The sequence below is a fragment of the Tamandua tetradactyla genome, chromosome 10 (genome assembly GCF_023851605.1).
Source record: "Tamandua tetradactyla isolate mTamTet1 chromosome 10, mTamTet1.pri, whole genome shotgun sequence".
Lineage (NCBI taxonomy): Eukaryota > Metazoa > Chordata > Mammalia > Pilosa > Myrmecophagidae > Tamandua > Tamandua tetradactyla.
The window spans coordinates 703167-729539 of record NC_135336.1 but is presented as its reverse complement, the minus strand read 5'-3'; the positions used below and the strand labels follow the sequence as shown (position 1 = coordinate 729539).

At 37.9% G+C, this 26373-nt stretch overlaps 1 protein-coding gene and 1 pseudogene across 6 annotated transcripts in view; both read right to left on the bottom strand.

Moving 5' to 3' along the window:
- Positions 1-1890: 1890 nt before the first annotated feature.
- LOC143648124 (torsin-1B pseudogene) lies at positions 1891-12842 on the bottom strand (annotated as a pseudogene).
- A 149-nt stretch (positions 12843-12991) lies between these two features.
- The window catches only part of LOC143648125 (histone lysine demethylase PHF8-like), an 88136-nt gene continuing 74754 nt past the window's right edge, over positions 12992-26373 (bottom strand). For 4 of the 6 annotated variants that reach the window (XR_013158387.1, XM_077117702.1, XM_077117697.1 and 1 more), the window contains one exon: positions 16592-25515. Coding sequence is in view for 1 of the 6 variants with exons in the window: in XM_077117706.1 (XP_076973821.1) it covers positions 25412-25515 (104 nt within the window). In the remaining 5 variants the exon portion in view is untranslated. The other 2 variants (XM_077117703.1, XM_077117698.1) reach the window with 1 other exon arrangement.

Sequence of the window (26373 nt, the reverse complement as noted above, 5' to 3'; positions counted from 1 at the left end):
ATTCTAATTCAGCCAGAAAATCTAAAGTGGGAAATGGTGCAGACCTGGCTCAAGGAATGTAGAAGTCCTCAGGGAAGGGCAGCGTCAGCCACTAAGCAGAGGCTGCGCATCACATATACTTTGTGATGACACTCATAAAGCTTTCTGGAGGATGTAGAAATAATGGAAGTTGTGCACTTGGAGATCTAGGCCAGTCTTCTCAAAGCAGACTGAACAGACTTGCCTCCTTGTGTGGCTGCAGCTAATCATGCCACAAGAGTAATCACACCCAGTGTCTGCAGGTTGTGTTTTCTTTTCCTTTTGTCTTTTCTGTTTGGCTTTTTTTTTCTTCAACTTTCTCTTCCTCTTGCATCTTTGCTTTTGTTAGCTGGCAAGAGTCCAATGCTATCTTCTTCAAACACATATTAACAGCATATTAAATATCTGTTGCTATCCCTTGACTAGGGATCTGCACACCCCCACACAAAAAGCCTCCCCTTTATGGCACCACCATAGAAAAAGAGATGAGAAACCCTGAGTGCTTTCCCCTGACCCACTTCAGAGCAGGTCTGCTTCCCAGACTTCAGCTGGGAAACCTAGGGTTGATGTTCTCCCAGGTGACAGGAGGCATGGTAATGAAGAAGGTCTTTTGGGGGCAGGTATGTGACCTCCCAGTTACATTTAATTCCTGAACTCCCCTCCAGGCTGAGCTGCAGATGTGCCGGGTTCCTCTAACTCCTGAGCTTAGTTAAGTGAACTGAGCTTAATTAAGCCAATGCCATTAGTACAGACCAAATCCATTTTATTTTATGCATGGGCAGGCACCAGGAATCCAATCCAGGTCTCAGGCCTGGCAAGCAAGAACTCTGTCTGCTGAGGTGCCGTGACCTGCCCCAGGCCAGATCCATTTTAAGAATGAGGATGGGCTCACAACTAGCAAGGTACCTGCCCACTTCTTGGAGCAGTGGTTCGGATCTTGGTTGTCCATAATAATCACCTGAAGAAGCAGTACTAGTAGCTCCACTACAGATTTACTAAACCTGCATATTAAGAACAGAGACTGACATAATGTATTGATAAGTCATAACTTGCTTTAAACATGTAGCACATTGTACATCTACTGTGCTTTAGAATCAGAATATCTCCATTGATAACTAAAGAAGATTTTGATTTGCTTTGTTTCCATTTTGGTACTTGAAGGCAATGTTTATTGACCTTTAATGTTTACTTTCCCAAGGGAGGACTTGAGATATTATATAATATACATTTATACATACATACATATATATATATATATGCACATACACATGTTTTAAGATTAAACAGTCTTCTTTGCTGTGAAAAGCCAGTTATTTTAGGTAATCTTCAAACTCAAGTCATATTCTAATCATTCCCTCCTTCTTGGGCTCCAAACTTGTAAGCAGATTTCAGTTCCTGAAAGAAACAATGCTCTGCCTCGTTTCAGAACCTATGTTCATAAGTAGACATGAAGACTCACAGTTTCCACTCCCTAACAACAGCCACACACACACACATTGAATAGCCAAATAGTCATTTGTTCTGCTACAAAATTAGAACACAAGCTCAACATGACTAACACTCATCTATCTGTCACAATATCACAGTTCAATACTATAAGCATCAACCCAGAAACATGCATTTTATAGATATGGTGTGAAAAAAGGAAAGAATGAGAAAGAGAGAGTGTGAGAAAGGAGGAAGTGAGGGAGGAAAAGAGGGAGGAAGAAACAGGAGAGGAGGGATGGAGGAAGGAGGAGCATGAGGAAGGAATAAAATTTATGTATTAGTGAAATAAAGCAGCCCTATGCCCAACAGGAATCCAATATTTTCTTAAAATGATGACAAAAGATAATGCTTTATTACCACAAACACATCTTTTTCTGATAACAGGAAGGATGTTAACTTTGGGAAGATAGCAGTATATCTACATTAATCACCTCCTTTCATGCATTTCAATAATATAGGCATGAGGTCTTATTTGTACACATTACAGACTTCAAAAAATAGCATTAAATGGTATCCAAACATTTTTATATTGATATGATCCCTTGTTCTTGATGGCCCACTCACCCTATCTGTTGTTTCTCTTTTCATTCATTCAGTCATTGATCCTATTATATAAAAATTTACACTTTAATACGTGCCACTCATGTTTAACAGATATTTTGAACTTTCCTAATAGTAGCACAATGTATTAACAAATTTGGGGAGAAAAAAGACAGAGAGCAGAAGTGTTAGGATTCCTTTTAGGCAAATGAACATTGGTAGTATAGTTGGCAAATACACAAGCAAAGACAACCTGCTTATTGAAAATTTGATATATTGTATGGCTTGAATAAAGAAGAGAATTTTAATGTTGATACTTCTCATGCTAACCAAATAGTCATCAGCACTGACATGTTCCTATAGGTGAGTGAAAAATACTTATTGGTTTGCAGCAGAGTAACATCTATCATATATGAAATTATAAGCTAAAATTGAAAAATTCTGAAGCAGAAAAGTGAAAAAATGAAACACAAACAGAGACTCCACTTTCAAATATTTATATATGAAAAGGGAGAGCAATGGGGATTGTCCTCCTAAGAATCTAGTTCTGCTAAGATATGCACAGCTCTTAAGTACAGCACTGAAATTGTGAAAATATTCCCACTTGGAGAAAGAGTGAACAGGTTTGTGGCATACAGAAAAGAAGGTCTATTTTTTGTTTGTTTCTTATGAAGAAATTGTGCTACTTATTCTCTTTCCCCTTGCTGTCTGCCTCTGAAATCCCCTTAGCCTCTTCTGATAGATAGACAAAAATTGAATTACCAAACAAGATTAAAAAAAAAAACCTCTAGGTACCAAGAACCTCTGTCATCAAACACTGTCTTGCCACTGCCATCTTGTGGACAGGATGCTACCATGCAGTTTGACTTTGGTCAATATCAAGGCCACTCTAAGCTGAGATAATCGACAAAGCCAGAGCTAGAAACTGCAAACCAGGAGTTACTCAAATGGAATGATGGAGTCCTCTTAATGTTGGTCTTCTACTGAATGACATCATATGATTCATAATGAAAAAATGTAATTGTGATTTGCAAAACTAATTTGACAACTATTTATTGCAAATTATAAAATAGCACCTATCATAGGATCCTCATATATATATTAAATGCATTATATTTACCATCATATGATAATGTAGGGTGATATGTTATGTATGATTAGGGCTCTTCAGAGAAATAGAGCCAACAGGAATAGATGTCACTTAGATTTACTATAAGAAATTAGCTCATGTGAATCTAGGGGCTGGCAAGTTCTAATTCTATGGAGCAGGCCACAAGCTGGAAGCTCTGATGAAGGTGATGCTGAAGTTGAGTACAGATTCAGCAGGGAAAGCTGACTGACTGAATTTGAGGTGGAAATATTTTCTAATTTCTGATATTCTCAATTCTGGCTTTACAGATCACCAACTTATTGGATGAGGAGAATCCCACATTTCTAGGAGCAATCTCCTCTGTTGAATGTAGATGCAGTCAGCTATAGATGCCATCCACATGATTATAGATGCAAATATACCTTGAAATGCTCCCCCAGTAATAACCAGCCCAGTGCTTGCTTGACTAAACAACTGGATACTATAACCTAACCAAATCAACACAGGAAATTAACCATCACATATATTATTTTTAAAATTTTTGTTGTTTATGCACTTCAATATTACTATGGTTTGATTGGAGTAATAAGATTTCATAGGTGAATATTGTGCTTCACCATCTCTCACTTTGCCATTACCACTGTCTTCTAAGATATCTGCAACTCATCTCTTTTCCCTTACACCCTATTCTGCTTCAACCTATGTATAAACTATGTAAATTGGACTTGACTGCCACTGTCTTGCCAAAAAAAAATCATTCATGGTTCCCTTTTGCCAACTTTAAATGTACATTCCCTATTCTAGAGTTCAAAATAATCCATATAACCATAACAATGTTCTTTTTTTCCATGGTAAAATTTATGCTTTATTATTTTATATCCAATAGAATGATTCAAGGTCTTGTCTCCATCTTAATTTGGGAGGGAGGAGGCTGGGCCATAGTCAACGGTAGCCTTTTCAAGTTACAAGTCAGTAACGGTGGTCCAAACGTAGACAACACGTTGAGTTTATTACATCATTGTAAACAGAGAAAACTTTGTCTCCTGTCCAGATACTCAAAAGGTTATAAAAGAAATGTAACTTAACTCCAATTTGAGAATATGTACTAAAAAAGTTCAAGCCTCACCTTGACTTTTTTTTTAAGGCTAAGTTGGATACCCTATAAGGGCACTTCTATGTTGTAAAAATACTCATTCTATCACATCTTATATATGTAAAAAAGCTGCACATGTTCTAGTTTCATGTCTGCAGTCTCACTGCAACTACAGGACAGACACAGAACAATTCACAATGGCCGGAATATAAGTCTTATTTCCCAGTGATCAGAGCAGTCCAGTCTGGCATTGCCAAACAGGGTGCCGTTACTATATGACACCCAGGACCAGCCAAAACTTCAGACTGACCTTATTTGATATTCAAAGTTCCATATATTACTACACACAGAACAATAAAAATCTCTATCATTTGTTTTAAGAGTATCTTAGAAAAGAATAAGCAATCATGCCATTTTATATCCTTTCCATATTTTAAAATTAAGCAGCATCCTATACTTTGATTATACAAGATTCAGAAGTAAAAAAAAAATTACAATTAAGAAACATATATCCTAGAAAACTAGCATTTCTAGTGTGTAATACTCCCACCTCTGTGGCAATGCAGAATCTACAAGCTGAATGCTCAGTCAGTAGGTGTAAGCCATGGAGAATGAGCATGCCCTATGATTTCAAATTGTTCTGTGGAGTAAAGTGAGAGGCTAAGCCATTGTAACAGACAAATGTTTTACTGTGGGAACTAAGGACTTAAATTCAAAACAAGTCTTGTTCTGATTGAATTCTACTAAAGATGTAGATGAGAGAAAATCTAATGACTGAGGTTTGAGTTGCCAAGGTACAGGAAGGCTGGGATCAAGACCGAGAGATGGATAAAGGGATTCTATGACAAACCAAAAGGTCCTGCCTGTCCTACTCTGCTGCAGGAGCCCAACACAGACTGCTCCCCCAGGTCAAGAGTGCTCAGGGCACAGGCCCTCCCATCTGATAGCATCTCTATCCACAGGTGCCACCAATTCTAACTGAAATATCTTAAGTCAGCTAATGCTCTCTATCCAGAGAAAAATAGCAAAGAAGAATATTTATGGCAGGTAGAAACCTAAAACCCAGATTGGAGAAAGGCCCTTAAACCCTTTTAGTTAAAACGGCAGTTCCAAGGTGTGGGTGCTATAGGGTCAGAAGCAATCCTAGGGCTCCACTCATACAGCTGTTTTCAAGGCACTTTGTCAAGGTTGGGAGCAGTAAATTTGAAGATTTTAAAAGTTCACCTTCAACTGCAATTTAACAGTTGGATTTCTGTCATGTTGCAAAATGACAAGTGTACTCGACAGATTAGCATCTTTTTAAATTAACTCTTCCAGATCCTGAAAGTCCACAGGTGCAAATGTGCAAACCCCTGAATAGGTCTTCAAAAGTGCTTCCAAAAGGCAAGGCCCCTGGCTTGCTGAGTCTCCCAGTTGCCTCTTATCCCATTTGGTTAAGAGCTCAGTGAAAATCTAGTCGTGATTGAACAGTCTTGCAGCCCTTGTCTGAGTAGATTTTCTCATCTTTCTGGAAAAACGTCATTTCCTCTGCCACTCTTGTGACAATGTCTTCATCTATGGCAGAACCCCGAACCTTCATTTCTGCCCTAACACACATTTTCACATGTCTGTACTCCAGGGGCAGGAAGGGTATAAAGTAATCGATGAAGTTTCTGTCTATCAGTCCACTTCGCCACAGACCACTGTGTCTATTATTGAAGACACCGACAGACAGCACAGGTTCCAGGTCTTTCAGCTGAATATCCTCCCTCTTTTTTCCTGCCCTCCAAAAGTCAAGAGCTGCCTTAGTTATTAAGTCCCCACCTGCATTGCTGAGAAAGATGAAGATGGCCTTCCGGTAAGATACTCTGTCAACCTGCTCGTAGTAGTCTAGAAATGGCTTGATTGCATCGATGATACCAGGGTGCAATTTATCCATCTCATCAAATATGAACACAGAACTTGCACATGCACTCACATTACCCAGAATCCACTTCTGTAACTGGTCCTGGTACAGTTTTATCTTCTGCTCATGAGGGAAATGCAGAGTCGATACAAAGAGGTGGACAAAATTACTCTTCAGTCCTCTAGAGTGAAGATTTTCAGCCACAATTTGGCTGACAAAATTCTTGCCCGTGCCAGCCCAGCCATGAAAGGAAAGAGTCAGTGGTTTCTTGAGATTTTTGTTGTTCCTGAAGCCAGTCAGTGCCTTGAGAATCACCTCTGTGGCCAGATGCTGCCCAAACAGCTTCTCCTCCAAGTCTAGCTTGAGGGCCGGCAGCATAGCTCTCTGACTCACGGTCCTCCAACCATCGCAGCCGGGAACTCTCATAACAATGTTCTTAAGGCAGACATGCCCATCACAGGTATCATATCCATTATATTCTAGAGCAAGTTTTCTCAATGATGGCATGATTGAGATTTTGGACCAGATAAACTCTCATTGTGATGTACATGTGTTAAGGTGGGTGCCCCATGCACTAAAGCATGCTTATCAACCTCTCAGATCCTCTGCCCACTAAAGTCCAATATCATGCATCCGTCCCCACAGTGTGTCAACCAAAACAGGTTACCAGTCTAGGCAAATGTCTTTGGCGGGGGTGGGGGTTGGCTCCTTCACAATGTGACAACCAAAACATGTCACCAGGCCTTGTCATATGTCTCTGGGTGGGGGATGCTAGCTACTGTGGAGGGTGGACAAGGGTGGGGCAGAGGCAAATCATCTTGGTAGATGCATAAATGAACTCATTGCTACTTTCTTAATATACCCTGTTCTCTTCCTTGTCCTCCAAACTTCCTCTTGCCTTTTTGCTCACATCTTTTTTCTCATCTTTGATGCAGAAATATTTCAAATTCTTCAAGTTCCATAAATGCCCATGTTTTTATATAATACTTAACATTTGATTATACATTCTTGGAATATTTACATCTTTCCTCTCAGAATACTTTCCTAAGAGCAGAAACAACATTTGTTTTCTCTTTGTTTATCTCTAAGGCAGCATTTTCCAAAACATGTTCCAAGGAGCACAGCAATAGGCATTAGATATTTATAAGTGATGTGCATGTATGTGTGTGTAGATTTTAGAGTCAAATAAAATTGGAAAAGTAGCAAACCATATCCTCAACATGGATTTTTAGAGATCTCATTAGCATAGCAAAGATTCTGGATGTCCTGCAACTAAAATTACTGTTTAATACATTTTCCATCAAGTATATTTGATCACATCAATATGTATAAATAAGGTTTGTCTTGTCAAAAGAGTATTTCAATGCACTCTTTCTCCTTTTGGCTTTTGAAACCACTAGAGTCTTTTCATATGGCCTCATATTAATTTCTGTTGGGTGAGACCAATGGAAGAAGCTCCATTGGCGGATCACTTACAGTGATCATTTAGTTTTGAACTAAGACTGCAGTGTACAAGTGGATCCTAGAGTCAGAGTTGGAAGGGAAAAAGAGAAGAGGGGGGATGTGAAAGTATTGAGATACCTGACTTGGGTCACTGTATGAGTAAGAAGAAATGTCTAGATCATAGTCTTGGATGGATGCTTGCTTTTAATTAACATTTTGACTGAATATGAGGTCATCTTGGGAAAGCACTTTACTTTTCTCAAACAATTTCCTCATCTATGACATGAAGAAATTAGAATGATTAATTCTTAAGACATTTTTGAGCTTTTGGATTGTTTGAATATATTATCTGATGCTGGGATGGTTTAATTATCCACACAGTTCTTTACTTTATCTTGGTTGTGTTTTCAGTGTTCATGAAATACTGCATGGATATATTTAGTGCTTTCAGGAAATAATTGCTTAAATTAAATAAAGGGTTATTGTGAGAAGATATTTGAGAAAGAGGTTGTTGATAGAGTCAGAAGTGGTACAGTGCTTGAAGGTGCTGGAGTAATTAAGGACTGGGCAGAGGATGATCAGGCAATCTTAGAAAGCCACTAATTCTGTCTTCAGTCTCTCCCTTTTTTTTCCATTTGGATGTTCAGTCACTATTTCTTAAGAAACTTGCTCTAGAAACTTGCTCTCAAAAAGGTATGTTTGGCTAATAATATTAAAGTAGAAGTCACTAATGCTAGCTTAAAGGGAGATTTCTTAAGTCAAATTTAAGGCTAAATCTTTAAGCTGCAGAGAAAAACACTTTGACTGGATACTCAAAATGCATGGGAAAAGTGTTTTTTTTTTTTGAGTGTGAAAATCCTGCTCTGCTTGCTCAGATTATGAGTTATAACACAGGAAGAAAATGTCTATATGTTCTGTTTTGTTTTAGATGCAGCCCTTGTCTCTATTTCTACCCAGGGATTTCGAAAATAGAACACAATGTATCTGTGTTGTCACAGGCAATCATTACTCTGGTGAATTGCTAATGAGGCAACTCCAGCTCCAAGCAGGCACTTTAAATAAAACCTAAGAATATATCACATCTTCACAAGTGGTTCTTATAAATTAGTAAATTCATACACATTCATACAAAAAGTGAAAATGGATTCATCAAACAGGTCCTGAACAGCTATGATGTGCAAACTGGGTTGTTAAGAATGAGGCAAGCAGGACATCTTTCCAGTTTTGTGGACAAAGAGCTCATCAGTTCAGGATCAAATACAGGACATATCTCCACCCAATGGAAGCAAGAAGGAAGCAAGTTTAGATTTGGGGATAAGGCAGGGTGGGTTAACAGTCTGTGTGATCATTTCTTACAGGTTGGTCAAGCTAGTGCAATTGGAATGATTACTGGAGCTTTCATAGACAAAAGGGGAAAAATGTTAAGGCAGGTAAAGGGAATCAGTGGCACAAAAGGAGTCAGGTAGCAATGAAGTTTAGGGAAAAGAAGAGCCATTCTTTGTGGATACAGAATGCCAAAAGATTATTTCATAAAAGATAGACCTAGAGAGAGTGTTTGGATTTAAAATAACTTTGAAGAAAATTTTATAATACTGTTAAAGTTTGGTCCATGGAGTTACTTTAATTTCCATCTCTTTTCAGAGCTGCTGCAAATTAGGTAGGCAAGTAAAACTCAGGGTGCTGCTCTAGAGTAAATTCTAGAGTAAAACCTTAGGACAGTTTGTCCAATAGAAATATCATGTGACCCAATAATGGGAGTTACATATGCAATTTTAATATTTAATAGTAGCCATATTAAAAAAGTAAAGAACTGAAACTAATTTAATAATTTATTCAATAGAATATACCTAAAATATTTTTCTGTCTTAAAACAATATGAATTATTAATGAGATATTTTGTATATTTTTTCCAAACCTGGTTAGCAAAAACCAGTGTGTGTTTTATGCTAACAGAACATCTCAATTTGAAATAGGCACTTTGCAAGTACACAATAGCCACGTGTGGCTATTGGCTACTATATTGACCAGCAGCAGAGCTAGAGCAAATGATTCTTAAAGTTTGGGCTCCAGACCCAAAGCACCAGCCTCATCTGGGAGCTGGTTAGAATAGGTCCTAACACAAAAACTACTGAATAAGAAGTGGTTTGGGTGGGGGGAAGGAGGCCTAGCAATTTCCCTTTGAACAACCTCTCTTGGGGAGATACTGAAGCACAATAAAGATTGAGACACACTACTGTGATCCCTGCTATATCTATTAGTCAGGGTTCTCTAGAGAAACAGAACCAACAGGAGATAGCTGTAAATATGAAATTTATAAAGGTGTCTCATGCAACTCTGGAATGCAAGGGTCCAAAATCAGTAGGACAGGCTGTGAAAGTGGCAACTCTGATGAGAGGTCTTGACAATCTCCACAGGAGAGACTCTCTGGCTGAAGAAGCAATGAGCCTCTCTTCTTAAAGTCTTCAACCAATCGGATCAAATCCAACTGACTGGATTATCTATCTCATTGCTGGAGGCATACCCTTAGTTGATTGCAGATGTAATCAGCCATGGATGCAATCAACTGACTGGTGATTTAATACATTAGCCTTCTGGTTTATCAACCAGCCATGAAATACCCTTGCAGCAACAGTCAGGCCAGTGCTTGCCTGACCAAACAATGGTATCATCACTGTCCAAATTGACACCAGAACCTAATTATCACACTATGTGAATACGGCCCTGAACCATCAAAAGCAGCAGTACCTGGGAGATTATTGGAAAGGCAGAATTTCAGGTGAAAACTGAAATTTACTAAGTCAGCATTGCATTTTAACAGGATGACCAGGCATTATATAAACAGAAAAGTTTGAGAAACACAAGCCCAGGGATTCCAAAATATTAGGATACATTTGAATTAACTGGTAAGACTTGAAAATAGAAATGTCTGATTTAAACGGAGGTAGGGCCAAGGTTTTGTACTTTTGTTATGTTTTTTGATTACTTTTATCATGACAACTTTCAAATATATGACAAAGTTGAAAGAATTTTATCTACCCACTACCGCTATTCCACTATTAAAATTGTGCTACACTTGTTTTGCATCACATCTGTCTGTCAGCCTTTCCATCATTAATAAATCATATCTTTAGAAAAAATTTTTATTGGGATGCTTGTCTATTTAATCAGCTGTAACAATACTTTATAAATTCTGGATGCAATTTCATTTTAAAAATATGTTTTTAAAATTTGAGTCTTATATTTTCATTTTCTATATTATGACTTGAAATTTTAGTAATTTTGACATATGATTTATTATCTTAAGAATTTTATGTTTTAAAGCTTTTGTGTCCAATGTAGGAAAGCATTTCTTACCCCAAGAACATGAACACATTATCTCACTTGCTATTTTACAACATGTATATTTAAATGTTTGATCTCTCAATTAAGTTGTGTACAGTGTGAGGGAAATGTTCAATATTCATTTTTTCCATATATTTATCCACTTGTTCCTATACTATTTGTTGAAAAAGATTTTTATTTTCCCTATTCTATTATTTGGTGCTTTTATTGAACAGCAATTAATTGTGTATGTATTGGTCTGTTCTGGACACTTTTCAGTAATATTGATCTGTCTTTCCTTGTGCCAATATTGCATTGTTTTAATTAGAGGACCTTTATTTTAGTCCTACTATAAGACAGTGAGACATCCCACTTAGATCATTTTTAAAAAAACTGTTTTTGGTTAATCTGCATCCTTCAAATTTCCATATAAATTTTAAAATCAAGAAGAAAATATCTACAAAACAAACTTCGGGAATTTTTATTGGGATGGTGTTCAATCTATCAATTAATTTTCAGAAGAATTGATTTTTTATTAATTTTAAGTCTTTGAGACTGTGTACATGGTATATGCCTCAATTTATTTAGGGTTTATTTAATTTGTATATGCCTCAATTTATTTAGGCCTTATTTCATTTCTCTCCATAACAACTTCTTTAATTCCCTTAGTTCTATAGCACATTTTGATAAAAACTATTGCTCCTTATTTTAGGTTTTGAATATGATCACAAATCCATTTAAATTTTATTTTTGCAATTTTAGTTTTATACATTACAGACTTTTCATGTAAATCACCTGGCACTTTGCAAGTTAATACCTCTTTACTTCTTTATTTCCAGTTTTTATACTATTTTTGGTGGTTTTTTGTTTCTTGCTTTCTGGAACTGGCTAAGACTTCCAATACAATCTTGAAAAGAATTGAGGTTAAAAATCTTCTTGTCAAATGCTTTGTAATAGAGAAAAAGTGATCAAAATTTACTGTTAATTATAATGTTGACTACACTTAAAATTTCCCTTTATTGATTTTGGAGAAGTTTCCTATTGTAAAGCCTACTCTTTGTTTCCTGAAAGTTTTTGCCATAAAATGGGTATTGAATTTTGCAAATGCATTTTCTAAATTTATTGCCTTTCCTCCTTTTTTATCTACTTTTATCCCCATAAATGTTTGTTGGAATTCAACAGTGAGATGTCAAACAATGAATATGGATTTGTACCTTTCTGCTTGGTATCACTATAGATATTAGGAAAGTAAATAAGTTTAGTATTATTTCTCTCTTAAATATATGACATAATTTTCAAGTGAAACCAAACCAGGCCTGGGGATTTCCTTGCAAAGTTTTAAATGAAGATGCAAAGCAATTTAATACTAATACAATCCCTTTTATCTTGTATTAGTTTTGTTATGTTCTCTTTTTTGAGAATTTATCCATTTCACAAATCCAAATTATTATATACAGTTTTACATAACATGTTCCTTTTATTCTTTTCTTATATGTAAGATATGTAGTGATATCCTTTCTATTGTTCCCTATATTGATAATTTGTGCTTTATCTTTTTCTTTGTTTACTTCTTAACGAGCCTAGATAATTGTTTATAACTTTAAATTCAAAGAATTAATGTTCGGCTTTGTTAATTTTCTCTATTGTTTGTTTTATATTACATTAGGTTTACACTTATCCAATTTATTTACTTCCTTATTCCTATTTTGGTACAGTCATATTATCCTTTACTAGCTTCTGCAAATGGAAACTCAGACTATTTAATTTGAATTTTTCTTCTTTTTTAATATACAAATCTATAGCTATAAATTCCTATCTAAGTAGCTGCATTACACAATATTAAACATACTATATTTTTATTATTATTCAGTTTAAAATATATTTTAATTTTCCACAAATATTTAGGTTGTTTTGAGTTTCCAAATTTTATTGATTCATAATTTATTAACATTCCATTCTACCCCTTCTATTGTTTTATATATAATACATTTTAACACATAATGTATATATATACTGTATAGGTACATATGCATACATATACAAATACATGTTAATTCATCAATATACACATGTTTAAAAATGTGTACATATACATATAAGATATATGCAATATGATATGCATGATATGTACTATGCATATATTATATAATTATATATTACTTGCATATTATAATTATTTATTATCATATCAATTATGTATACAGACCCACACACAAATCCTCATGCCAACTCAAGGTTGACTAGAATGAATAATTTCTATATATTAAATTCCTCTAAACCACAGCAACTACTATGACACATCTGCACACAAGATGCATTTATTCCAGTTTACATTACCTGAATATCATCCTTCTTCAAGTATAATTTAAGACACTTACAGTATAATTTTTCTATTGTGTGCAGCCTTGTGATCTATATGTGTTATTAGTTTTGCTTAGAGCTGTCAAAAAATTTTTAGAAGACACCAAAATATCATTGTATGTTTACCCACACATTTTTCATTTATTGTGATTTTCTTTTCTTCCAGTAAATCTGAATTTCCATCTGCTACCACACCCCTTCAGTCTAGAGCTTTTCCTTTAGTTGTCCATCTTCTGCAGTCATTCTAGCTATGATTTTCTTTCTCATTGCTTCTCTCATAAACCCTTTATTTGCAACTGCTTCTTTTCTTTTTCTATAGGAATAGGAAGTCTCAGGTAAGTCTTGCCACTAATCTTTTCACTTTTAGATAATAAAAGTGAAAATCTTATAACTTTAGAGCCAACCTAGCAATATTTCAAAAATTAAAATGGCAATTCAAGTATATCTTCAGACATCTGGACTTCATTCTCAGTGATGTCATCTCTATCCCCCAGGCCAGGCCCTCTGTAGGTATAAAGCCTTATTGTGACCAATTGGTTGGGTTTGGTCTTTCTGTTTAATTTCCTCATTATCAGTTTCTAGTTATGTGTGGATTTCTTTTTAATCCCACCAGGATCTAAATATATGTGTGCAGGTATGGGGGGAGCATTAGGGCCAAGGAAATGTCTTTACTTGATTGACACTGTTGTGAACTATTGCCACCACAATGTGGTTTAATAGGGACTTAATTCCTATTCTTTATTTTTTGGACTTCTTCAGAGAGTCTTTGGAAAACTACCACTACTGTAAATATCTCACATTTAAGATTCAAAGATGAGTGACACACTCTAGATAGCAACTTAGAATCAATTTCTGGTCTTTGGTTCTCTTAGTGCCTCATGGTCTCTTCAAGGCAGCCTTTTATGTACTATTTCTTTAATATTTCCCCAGTTCTCTCTCTCTAGCAAAGAATTGGCATTATAAATTAATTGATGGTATGTCATTGGACATATGATTTCTCTGCATTTTAGCCCGATATGCTCTAAATATAGGTTTCTTTAGCCTGCATTTAGATTTCTCAGGCCTATGTTAGAAATCAGATAGTTGTGTCTTCAAAATCAAGTCTGCCTCTTAAGGTTGTGTTGTGTGGGAGCATGTAATACTATACTCCTTCCTCATCCCATTAACAACACTCACTAATGAATTATTCTTTAAATTAACCTCCAGAAACTTTCTGCACTTGCAAGTTTATAATGAGCTAAAAGTTTCAAAATTGGTTTGTGACCAGGTTTAAGTGATATCTGTACCTTTGAAATAAATGTTTAGTCTTTATAAAGGGTCCTCTTCAAGTGGGGCAATATTTGCTGGATGTACGCTTACTTGTTAATTCTAATTCAGTCACAATGTAATTAGTCATAAAATTATATTAATTTTCTTGGTTATCCTTTTAAATTTGCTTGTGAGATCAAAACTGTTATCAACCAATGATGAATCTTTTGGAATTCTCCATAACATTGATTTCATTGAGAGAAGAAGGTTTAGTCTCTGGCATCTATGGCCATGGTGTGCTCGTAGTTACAGGTACCAGATGTTTTCCCATCATGTCTCATAGTCAGTTCCCTTCTTTACAGATTGCCTATCCATCACTATCCTCAGACTCAATCACCTTGGACTGGGCCCATCAAAGCCTCAGTTGGCAATGTCACCAGACCATTTGCAACCTAATTAATCTATCTTTGTGGCACCTTGAAACAGCTTCACACCACCTTAATTGCTGCAACCTTTCACCCAGTGGGAACCACAAACAGAGAATAAGCAGACTCTGATGCACCCTGCAACTCCTGTATTAACATTGTTTACTGCAAGTTTAATGAAAGAAGCTGAGAAAGCCAGAAGTGTAAAATAAAACCATAGTTTGGACTTTAGCAAACTTCCTGAACTGCTTAAATAGAGAAGTTACTTACCTCTTAATATGGAGTGTTTGGGAATTTTAAAATGTGGCTTTTTTTATGACACACTTTGACAACTTACTTATGGTGAATGAGTTTTACAAAGCTTGAAATCAGTTATCAATATTGTTTAAGAAAAAAACAGCTCAAAATGGAAACTAATACATTTCTTTAATATTTTGAAATGTAATACTGTATAAAGTAGTCAAATTCAATACATATACATGTGGGTATATAAATGTTGTTGACTATATGATTTATTATATTTAATATGTTACATATAAGCTATTATGAGATAAAGAATATCTTCAATATTTCCTTAAGGGACAATGAATGAAAAATGGCATGGTAAAGAACAAAATTAAAGACTTCCTAGCAAATTCAATGAGAAAACAAAAGCAACAAACCAAACACAACACAAAAAAATCAACAATAAAAAATGACAAGTGAAAACAAAAACCTTTGGGTGTTAGACTTCGAATCCAAGCTTCTTGAGTTTTAAACATTGTCATTTTAACATTTCATCCTTATTAAGTAAGCTGGATATATAGAAAGTTATATATACATAAACTAATATAAATATGTTGTGATTATTCCAATTATCAAAAAATTATTTGTATTGCATAAGGATGTATCACATCATTTCTTGAAATAAAATCACCTCTTATGGCAGCATGATCCACTCTATGTGTCAAAATTCCATTGGCTTTTAAAAACGTTTATCTGGAGTAAAGTTAGATTAATATGTAGAATTAATTTAACATGTTGTGGCTTCCTAAAGGATGGAAAGGCATAGAATCTGATGTTTTTCCTGCCTCGGAAACTGGCAGGAGAAAACAATAGAGAATGAAGAGTCTAGGTTCTAAAGGTTAAAATATATTGGGTAGATGGGAATACTAGTGGTCAATGAGAGGGAGGGGTAAGGGACATGGTATGTATGAGTTTTTTATTTTTTCATTTTAATTCTTTTTCTGGAGTGATGCAAATGTTCTAAAAAATGAGCTTGGTGATGACTATACTACTAAGTGATGATTTCGTGAGTCATTGATTGTACACCATGTATGGAATGTTTGTATGTTAAGAATGTTCATGTTTGTATGTTGTTCTGGTTTGTCAATTAAAAAAAAGTCTAGGTTCTGGAATCAGAGACGGAGCTGGCTCCCTCATTCATTCTACCCCTTACTAGCTCACAGATCATTTCTAGGTCATTGCAAGGACTAAAGAAGATAACTTGTGCAGCGTGCTTAGCATACGGTCTTCCATATAGTAGGTGGTCAAGGAATGTAAGAAACAAAAAAAGCTTTTAAAATATATATGTATTAAGCTAATGTCATTTCAGCAGAAGCCACAAAGAAACATCTTGTCCATCCCACTTTTTCTCATCGACTGTTCCAAGAATTCAAAATGATGAGAGGCACCTGAAAATGAGATTCAAAGGTCATCTTATGGGGCTGGAGGTGGGCCTTGCCGATCAGCCACATGAGAGGCTGGCATGTTCACCAAAGGTCCTTAGGGTTGGGCATCCCCGTGGTGAGGCTGACAGCCTTGGCAGGAAGGGGATGCAGGCACAGTGGCTGTGACCCACTGTGGGCCTTGATGCCTTCTGCAGACCCGGCCCCCGTGCAGCTGGGAACACACCCTGCATGCTGCAAGTGGAAACAACAGCAAATCTGAGCTGCCTGGGGCAGTTCTCATTTTCACTGTCCATTTAGCTATAATCCTTTCTGTAAGGAAGACCGATGGATGGGGGCCAGGTTGGGTGGGTGGGAAGAGGAAGCACTGCTGACTACAGAGACATGGAAATTAGTATTTTTTTCAGAACTGAGCCTTTGATGGTTGTTTTCCTGGCAAGCTGGAGCTGACAGGCTTTACTAACAGAGTCATCTATGCTTATGCCTCCTCACAGGTATGTATCTGGCAATGAGATATTTAATGATCAAAAGATGCAACGCTCAAGTACCCCTTGATTTCTCACGTGTGTGTTTCACTGTGGTGTGAATTGGGATGGGGGCTGATGAATTCTGTGTGAAGCATGTCAGCAATGAGCCCTTGCCCAGCCTGCCACTGGAGCCTCACGTTCAACCTCCACCATGACTTGACAGCAGCTGGCTGGGCCACCTTTAGGGCTGGGGGCCCAGGAAAGGGAAGCAGACAGTCTGAGCATCTGGGCTGGGTAGGGGTAGGCCCGGCAGCAAGTATGATGTCAGCAGGTTTGTTTCTATTAGCAAGGAGGAAGGTACTGCATTTGTGTCCTTCCTGATTGCAGCAAACCAAGTCCTTGAGCTTCAAATGTCCCAGGGATGAATTCTAAATGCTGCTTTCCAAGCCCTGTTGGATATTGTCATACCCAGGATCGGACCTGGAGAGTGGGACAAGTTGGCTGGAGCAGAGCACATGCAGATTAAAATAGGGAGACTGTTATGGTCAAATTGAACTCATCTCCAGAAGGGTTTCCTATGCCACTGAGTTTTCCTAATTTTCAGGAGAAATTTTCTCTGTGTTTCACCTGACTCCTTCTTTCTCATGGGAAACAGGTGGGATTCCCAGAAGCTTTTTGGCTCTTCTTCAACACAGTATGCAGGAGCCTCTGGGCCCCTACTCAGAGATGAGCTGCAAATATGCAGAAGGAATAGGGGAGAAATGTGACATTTCTGCCTACCCAAGCCTTTTTGATGGGCCCTGCTAGCTTAATTGATGTGTGTGTGTAGTGTATTTGTTGTGTCCTTTCTATTAAGTGTTAGGGAAATTCTTGCCCCCAATGCAGCAAGAAAGCTGTGACCAGGTGTTTCTTGTGCAAGTTTTGGTCTGGTGTTTAGCCCAGACAGGGGACAGGGAAAAGGCAACTAGTGGCAATGAGTCTTGCATGAAGGCAGGTGTGACCCAGCAACTGGGACAACAGTGGGAGGGGCACAGGCTGTGGAGAAGGTTGCCCACTTGTCTCATCTGGCTTTGACCATGCATTGCCCACATGCACAGGGACCCCACCTGCCCTCTTCCAGCCTCTACTTCTTGAGCTGTCAACTGGGGAAAATAATGAGACCAATCTCACAGGGTGGTCAGGAGGATTAAATGAGATATTTCCTATAAAGCAACTGGCATGTAAAAATACCATAATGAAGACGATAGTACTCATAGCCAGGGGCTACTTTGACTTTGCTAAGTGATTTTCCTAGATGGCCTTATTGTTATTTATTTGTTATCATTAATGTTGTTGTTATTAGATTGGTCTCCATGGCTGCGGAGTGGGGTGGGATAGGACAGGTCTATTAATTCAGCCCAAGATTAACCTCCTCCCTGTCTGGGTTGGCCAGGCCCTGCAGGTGTGTGCCACCTCCCCCCAGCTCCCCATCTGCACCCAAAGAGAGAGGCAGGCCACTGCAGAGTGTTCCATCCCTTCATGAAGGGGCCTTTGGGAGCTTCTGATTTCTGACAAGAGCCCGGCTATTGGGTTCCTGGATCCTGGGAGGCTGTATTCCACAGAGAGAAATGAGGAGCATAGAAAGGGAGGAAGGCAGTCTGCATTTATTGAGTGCCTGCTGGATGCCAGGCACACTGACTCAATAGGGACATTTTCTATGTTATCTCGTTTACTCTTCACAGCAAAGCTGTAATAGAAACATATTCTTATCCTCAATTTACAAACAAGAAAAATAGGACTCAAACCCGTGTCCATAGGACTCACAGCCAATGTTCTTTCCACTGTCATGCTCATTTTTGTAGGAAGCCTCCACTGAGTCAAGTAGGAAGTTGAATTAGAAGCTATCCTATCTTGTCAAGTTCCTCAAAACACCACCACCACCAACAACAACAACAAACTTGCTGGGCTTTGGACTGAAATTTAATTGAATCTATAGACTGCTTGGGTGGAACTGTCATCTTAAGGATATTGTGCCTTTTTGTCCTTGAATATAGATCATCTCTTCACTTATTTAGGTATTTTATTAGAGACACCATAGAAATGGAAGAAAAGTCAAATTCAAAACTCATACATGTCTTTGGCAACTGAAAAAGCATTAGTATCCAGCATTTATAAAGGACTACTAAAAATACATAAAAATAAGCAACCTAGTAGAAAAAAAATGGACAGAAGACATGGATAAGCATTCCACAGAGTTGGAAGCATAAATAGTGAATAAATCATTGAGGTCAATTTTGTGAGTGATCAAGAAAATGACAATTAAGACCACAATGAGATATCTTTTTTACATCCTCTGATAAGATCAAGTGTTTGAAAAGATAAAGAACAACAGGCACATATGCACCCTTGTTATGAATATAAATTGATACAAAAACCTTAAAAAAGCATTCTCTAGTAAACTGGAACCTTAGTGAATACTGCTAACCATAAAGTCTCTATATACCCTAGGGAAAGTCCTGCCACTAGCGCTAAGAAAACATATTCAAGAATGATATCAGCAGGTTTGTTTCTATTAGCCATAGCGAGGACACCCCAGTGTCCATCCAGGGGAAAATGGATAAATAAAGACCTAGAATAATCCCCCAGTAAAATATAATATGCGAAAATGAATGACCCAAAACTGCCCACAACATGTTACAATGAGAGAAAATGAAAGTCTCAGAACATGGGAGTCAAAAGAATACTTTTAAGACATTGCCATTTTTACAAAGCTCCAAACTCAGCAAAGCTGAACAGTATATTGTTTAGGAATATACACATATCTAATAAAATCATATAAAAAAAAGCAAGAGAAGGTAAGCACAAAATTAGCAATAGCGGCTCTGCAGAGGTGTCAGGGGAACATGCAGAGGGTGTCACTGAGACTGGTTGTGGCCTTTGTTCTTAATTTGGATCATGGAGTCAGGGTAGGGAATGCCTCAAAGCTCCAATGTGCACTGCATCTGTTCCATTGTCTCTATCAAATACTACGTAATCTAAAAAGCCACATCCTCCAGGCGGTCCAGCTCCTGACACTTTTCATAAATACTAACTGAATCGGAAATAAAAGTTAAATACAGCTAAAAGCCTTTTGACACAGGGAGCCCATGTGCCAATCTTTTCTCCTGTCCTGCAGCCCATGCCTGACTGCACATGGGTGGGGACAGGGGGGCTTTCAGGGACAGAGAGGAGGAGCCCCTATCCTCCAAGCTGCCGAATTTCCCCATCCCAATCCCCAGGCTTCTGTCTCTCACTGTTATATCCATTTGCCTGAGCCCAGAGCCTCCTTGTTTCTGTCTTTCTAGAATGATCTCAGGCCCTGCAGTTGCTGGATGGGGTTGGGTGGGGGCCCCTGGGCCCCAGAGCCCACCATTTCAGCCTCAAATACACATCACTTGTTTGCAGCCCCTCATCCCCACCCAAGTCAGTGTCTCTGGACACTGCACCCCCAAAAAGGGTAGGGGAGGAGAGCTGCTATGCTCTCGGCCACTCCAACTTCTGTGCCTGCTCTTCTGTCCAAGGTCCTAGGGCTTCCCTGGGCCACTTTGTCTTCCTCCACGCACTTTCCAGCTCCCAAAAATCTGTTGCTGTCTCCTCTCTTGCTTCCAGGCACCTTCTCTTTGTGATGACTGGTATTTGTCCCCCTAACAATTCCTTTTCTTTCATTAAAATGAAAAAAGTCATTTGGGGAGGTCAATCCTTTGAATTCAACCCACCAATCATCTTGTAAGGATTCCCCACAGAGTAACTCCTAGTACTGGAATTTGCATTTTCTTCTGTAAGTGGAATGAGGAGAAGCATTTCCAGTTTCCCAAGGCATCCAGGAGGCTGAGATCTGCTTGTGGTGGTTTTATAGGGAGAAAACCACAAAGCCCCTTGGGGTTCCTTAGGTACAGTCTCTCTTTTTGCTGTTTCCAGAAAGACTGCTAGGTTCTGAGGAAGCTTTTCTGAAACAGCTGTAAACCTCATGGTTTTCAATGCCACCTCTCACCATTCACCCCCCCTTACTTCTACAACTTTAAACTTTCAGATGTTAATAACAGGTGCTGTATTTGCTCTCTGATTTCACAGTCATGAGGCAGAGGTAACACATGTATCAAAGGGATTACTTTTTGTGTTTTATGTACCAATTTCTCTCTTTCAAGGAAGAACAGGTTCATTTAATCTGTCTTAAAAGATTAAATTATTTTATTCCTTCATGCTACAAGAGGTGCTACCTGGCTTCTTATGACAATGGCACCCAGTGATGCAGAAACTTTGGCTTGTGTCTTTCACGTCCTCAGGTACAACACATGGAGATTAAACCTTGTAAGCCCATAGACAAATGCAGAGCTTGAGTTAATTTTGACAATAGCATGCATAACCTGTCCATTCTTTTCATAACCCCAAATGGTAAGGACAGACACAAGCCATGAGCATGTCATTTCAGCTGTCAGAGTAGTGAAATCAGTAACCAAAAGGTGCTAGTAATTCTGGATCATTGTAGACAAAGCAACTTAGCAGGGCATCTGAATAGGTTTGTGTGCTTATTCAAGTTCATGTTTTAAAAGTAGAGCGTCATTCTAAATGGATTACTTACAATGATTGTTTTTGTAATTTATTATGAATATCCTGGAAAGTGGGAAAAAAAGTCCATTGGGAGGATAATTGTCAGCACAGCACACAAGGTTATAATAGTATACCCGTCATATCCTTTTTTCATTCTCCAGTGACACTAATGCAATTTTCCCAGTGACTGACTTGAATCAAATTCCCCCATCATCTTCTAACCTTCATGAAACCCTCTTCACAACCAGGTTGGAAAGAACATCTAATTAGGATCATATTCATTCTTGAAATCGCTCAGCCCATTTGGAGAAGATAATATTGTCAGTTAGTGTTTGGGGAGGATAATGATATTATGTGCTTTTCTCTGCAGGCAATTAAGTTGAACTAGGGCCCTTTCTGAATTTGTAGAAGCTTAAGTATCTTTGAAGGGCGATGGCCAGGTATGTCCCCAGGGAGCAAATAAGCAAATTGTCTGAGGTTTTCATGACCTTTCTACTCTCTCTAGAAAGCTGAGCATGGGTAACCAGCCGCACTGTCCATAGCGAATTTGAGATGTTGGATTTATTACGGCATAACGTATATACAATGAAATTCAGTGCATGCTTCCATGAGTTTTGACAAATGCATGCAGTTATGTATCAGTCACCACATTCAGGATAGAGAACATCTCCAACACCCCAAAAAGTTCCTTCTTGCACCTTTGTGGTCAATCCCCTTCTTCCATCCCCATTCCTTGGTAACTACTGATCTGTTCTCTATCCCTATGGTTTTGCCTTTTCCGAAGTGCCTTTTGTATCTGGTTTCTTTCACTTAGCATCATGCTTTTGGGATTCATCCATATCATTTCAGCCTGTTATTTTAATTATTATTAAGTAGTACTTTATTAATGTGTTCATCAGCTGAGGGATATTTGAACAGATTTCAGTTTTTGCCAATTATACATCAATCTTCTCTGAATAAAAATGTGCATATATATATATATATATATACATATATATATATATATATACCCCTTTTCCCTCAAAATATCATTACAATTATACACACTGTTTTTTATCTCATGCTTTTCATTTAATAGTTCATCTAAGCAGTCTTGCTATATTATTGCATGCATATACATTCTTTTTAATGGCTGGATACTTTTCCATGGCAGATATGTGCTGTAATATATATTATTTATCCCTTATTGGTTTTCAGCCTATGGCTAAACCGGCAGTGCAGCAATGAATATCTTTGTAGGATAATGCCTAAAACTGAGTTATAGGGTATATACATTTATAATGTTTGAAGCTATTGCCCAATTTCTACCCATAGGGAATAATCCAATCTAAACTCCTACCAGCAATGCATGAGAATGCCTATTTTTCTGCATTCTTTCCAACACAATAGGTGTTCAATTTTTTTTCCTTTGCCAATTTACCATGAAAAATATCTAATAGTGTTAAATTACATTTCTCATAACATTAATAAGATATCAATAACCATTGTAGTTCCTTGTTTGGGAGCTGTCTATAACTTCTGCCAATTTTGTATTTAGATTGATTTAGAGTTTTTGTATAATTAAGTAAATTAGTACTTGACCTGTATGATATATGAATAGAAAAAAAATACCCTCCTGGTTGTTTGTGAATTCCTTTATAGTTTTTTTTTCCCTCTTGAAGGGAATTTTCATTTTTAAAATGAATCCAGCTGAACTTGGCTAAAGTGTCATTGCACACAGTTAGTGTACATCAGTTAAGCATGCGTCACAAATAACTTAATAATAGAGTGGATAAATCCAGATATAGGTGGATGGTTTACTTTCTGAACACATGAGCAGATTAAGGATCATATAGGGTGTAAGTTGCTCCCAGTAACTTTTTATTTTCCTGCATGGGAGAAGAGGAGGTGAGATCAGCCAGCACCTAGCTAGTCTGCTGAAGCTTGCAGTTCTACCCATGGAGGATTCCATGCATGGAAATACTGTCTATTGTGTGTGCTTTTATGGAAAAAGTTCAAGAACGCTTGTCTTAGTCAAGCAACAGGCACCAAGCAAGCCACTGTAGAATAGCCACAGGCAAACAAAATCTGCCCTTGAGGAGCAATTACAGGTGGTGTGGCTCAAGGCCGACCCAAAGGACATAGGCATCAGGGGGATAGGTCTCCTTGGGTTCAAGTCATGTCAGCAGAGCAAGTTGGGCATTTTCACAGAATGGAGAACCACAGAGAGCATTTCAGTGTTAGATGTGGCATCTTCAGAGAGTTTTTGGAAAATCAGCTTTCCTTCCTTATAGTTAGTTGCAAATCGTTTTTCATCAAATCCTTCACCAAAAGTATTTGCCATCCCGGGGTGTACCAGATTTTGACCTAAAAGGGCCTCAGACTCCCAATAAGGTTTCAAAATGCTCCGTGCATGGCAGCAGCCTCATAACCAGCACGTGCCTCACCAGCAGACAGGGTGGATCTATGAACCTGACACTGACCTGCTTGCTAATTCCCTTCTGGCTCTTTCTCAGCACCAGGTAAAGGCATGGTTCTTCAAGCTTTGGGAAATAGGTCAGATTTTCTAGAGCGGGTTCATGACCCTTAGAGAGGCTTTGCCAAAGTCTCTTGGAGTTGCATTATAATATATGGACAAATGTAAGGTGAAGGTCTTCCTGGGTCCCCACTCCCTGCTACCAGGGTTCTTCAGAAAAGAGGGAGCTGGCTTCTGTTCAAATTCCTACAGTATCTCTTAATATGGAGCAGTTTCCTAATTACTTTATTTTGATCTATTGGTATTGCGTAGGGAAGACAAACTAGCTTTCACTGGTCTCAATCAATTCTAGCTTGGGATACCCATAGAGGCTACCAGAAAGTAGAGAAAAAGAGAGAAAATGAGGGAGGGAGAGAAGGAGAGACAGAGAGGAGAGAAAGGGAAAGAGAGAGACAGGGAGGGAATACAAGAGGCAGGGAAGAAGAGAGGGAAGGAGGGAGAGAAAGGGAGAGATAAAAAGGGGGAAGGTGTGAGAGAGAGAGAATATTAGTAAAGGAATTGAGAGGTATTAAGTAGAAAACTTTACATTTTCAAGCATTCTTAATTGTGAGCTAAGCTTTTAAAAGACATTTTAAAGAGAAATACTGGGTCAGATCACTACAGAATCAATTGGGAAAGCATTGTCCTTATGTTGTGTCAATGGTTTTTTTGGTCTAATTCGGGTAAAGAATGTTGGATCGCATCGTCCAGCACATACTAAGTATTCAATAAGTGGCCAGTTTGCTATGATCCCATTTAGGTTTAGTTAAAAATTCTTAAAATTTAATAATAACTTTTATTATTATGAAAGTAACATGTGAAACATTCTGTTTGGTGATTTTTATTTTGCTTCTCACTATATCATGAATATTTTCCCAGGAAATTAAACAGCCTTAAGGTTAATTTCCAAAAACTCAACTCATATCATAATTTCCTATCATAAAACTGTGATGAGTGGATTTAAAATGTTTACTTCAGATCAAAGCAGTGATTGAATTAATGAAAGAAAATACCTGCCACCCATATGTGAGGTCAAAAATCTAGGTATATCAAAACATGAAATTAAGAGAGCTCATACAGTTTTCACTTTTTACCCAGATGCTTGACAGGATGCTGATACTTGAAGGAGGGCCCATTATTCAGTTACTAAAATAATGCTTTTCATCAACTTACTTTAGTGACAAAGAAAAGAGGTGTGGTAGGTTGAATCATATACCTCAGGAAAAAACTATGTTCTTAATCTCAGTCAACTCCTGTGGGTGTGAACCCATTGTAAATAGGACCCTTTGAAGACATTCTGTTTAGTCAAGGTGTGGCCAACTGCATCAGGATAGGATTTAATCTTATTTCTGCAGTACTTAAAGGCAAAAAAGCCACAGAGAGGACTAGAAGGTGGAAGTCATCAGAACCTAGAACAGAAAGGAGAGGACATTGTCATGTGATGGGAAAGCCAAAGAACCCAAGAATTGCCAGCCAACCAGAATGCTACTGACCAGACTTCTAGCTTCTAAAACCTTGGGCCAGTAATTCCTGTTGTTAGTCCAACTCATTATGTGGAACTTTTATAGCAGTCAGGAAGCCAAGACAAGAGGTAAAGAACTTGGGAAAAGTTATAATCACACTTCTTTGTGCAAAATCTACTTGCATAAACATATCCTAATGAGCATTTTGCAGAAAACTATTACCAAAAGATGTTTTTAGTTGTTATTCATGGCCTATAGTCTAAATTTGCAAGCTCTGTGAGATTAAAATCTAAGGCAAATCTTATTACTCCATTTCCCTAACTCTAATTAAATCTGACTCCAAGCCCCTATGCACTTATTAGGTAAGAAACTTAAACACAGTTATTTTAGGGACATTCTCCTCCTCTCCACCCACCATGGGAAGGTGACAGGGATTTCATATACACACCAGAACCCTGGGGAGGGCTTTCTGCATAGGATCCACTCTAAATCCCACTGCTAAGCTTACCTTCCAGGTTGGTATGGTACCTTGTTAGTGGGAAGCTTCCTGTTCCTGGCCATATTTGAGCATATGAAGTTATAAGGACCCACCCTTATAACCTCCCTGTCCCCTCACCAAGGACCTATCCCTTCCTCAAGACAGAAATTCCAAACCACAGGCCCTTTCCTATATGGCAAATTTCTTCTTTTCCGGAAGGGCATCTGCTTTGACCCCTCTCTCCTCCAAGCCTCAGAGCCCCTTCTACTTCTTAGACCCATTAGTTCTTTTTCATGCAAAAATATTTGCACTTGGCCTTTGGCACA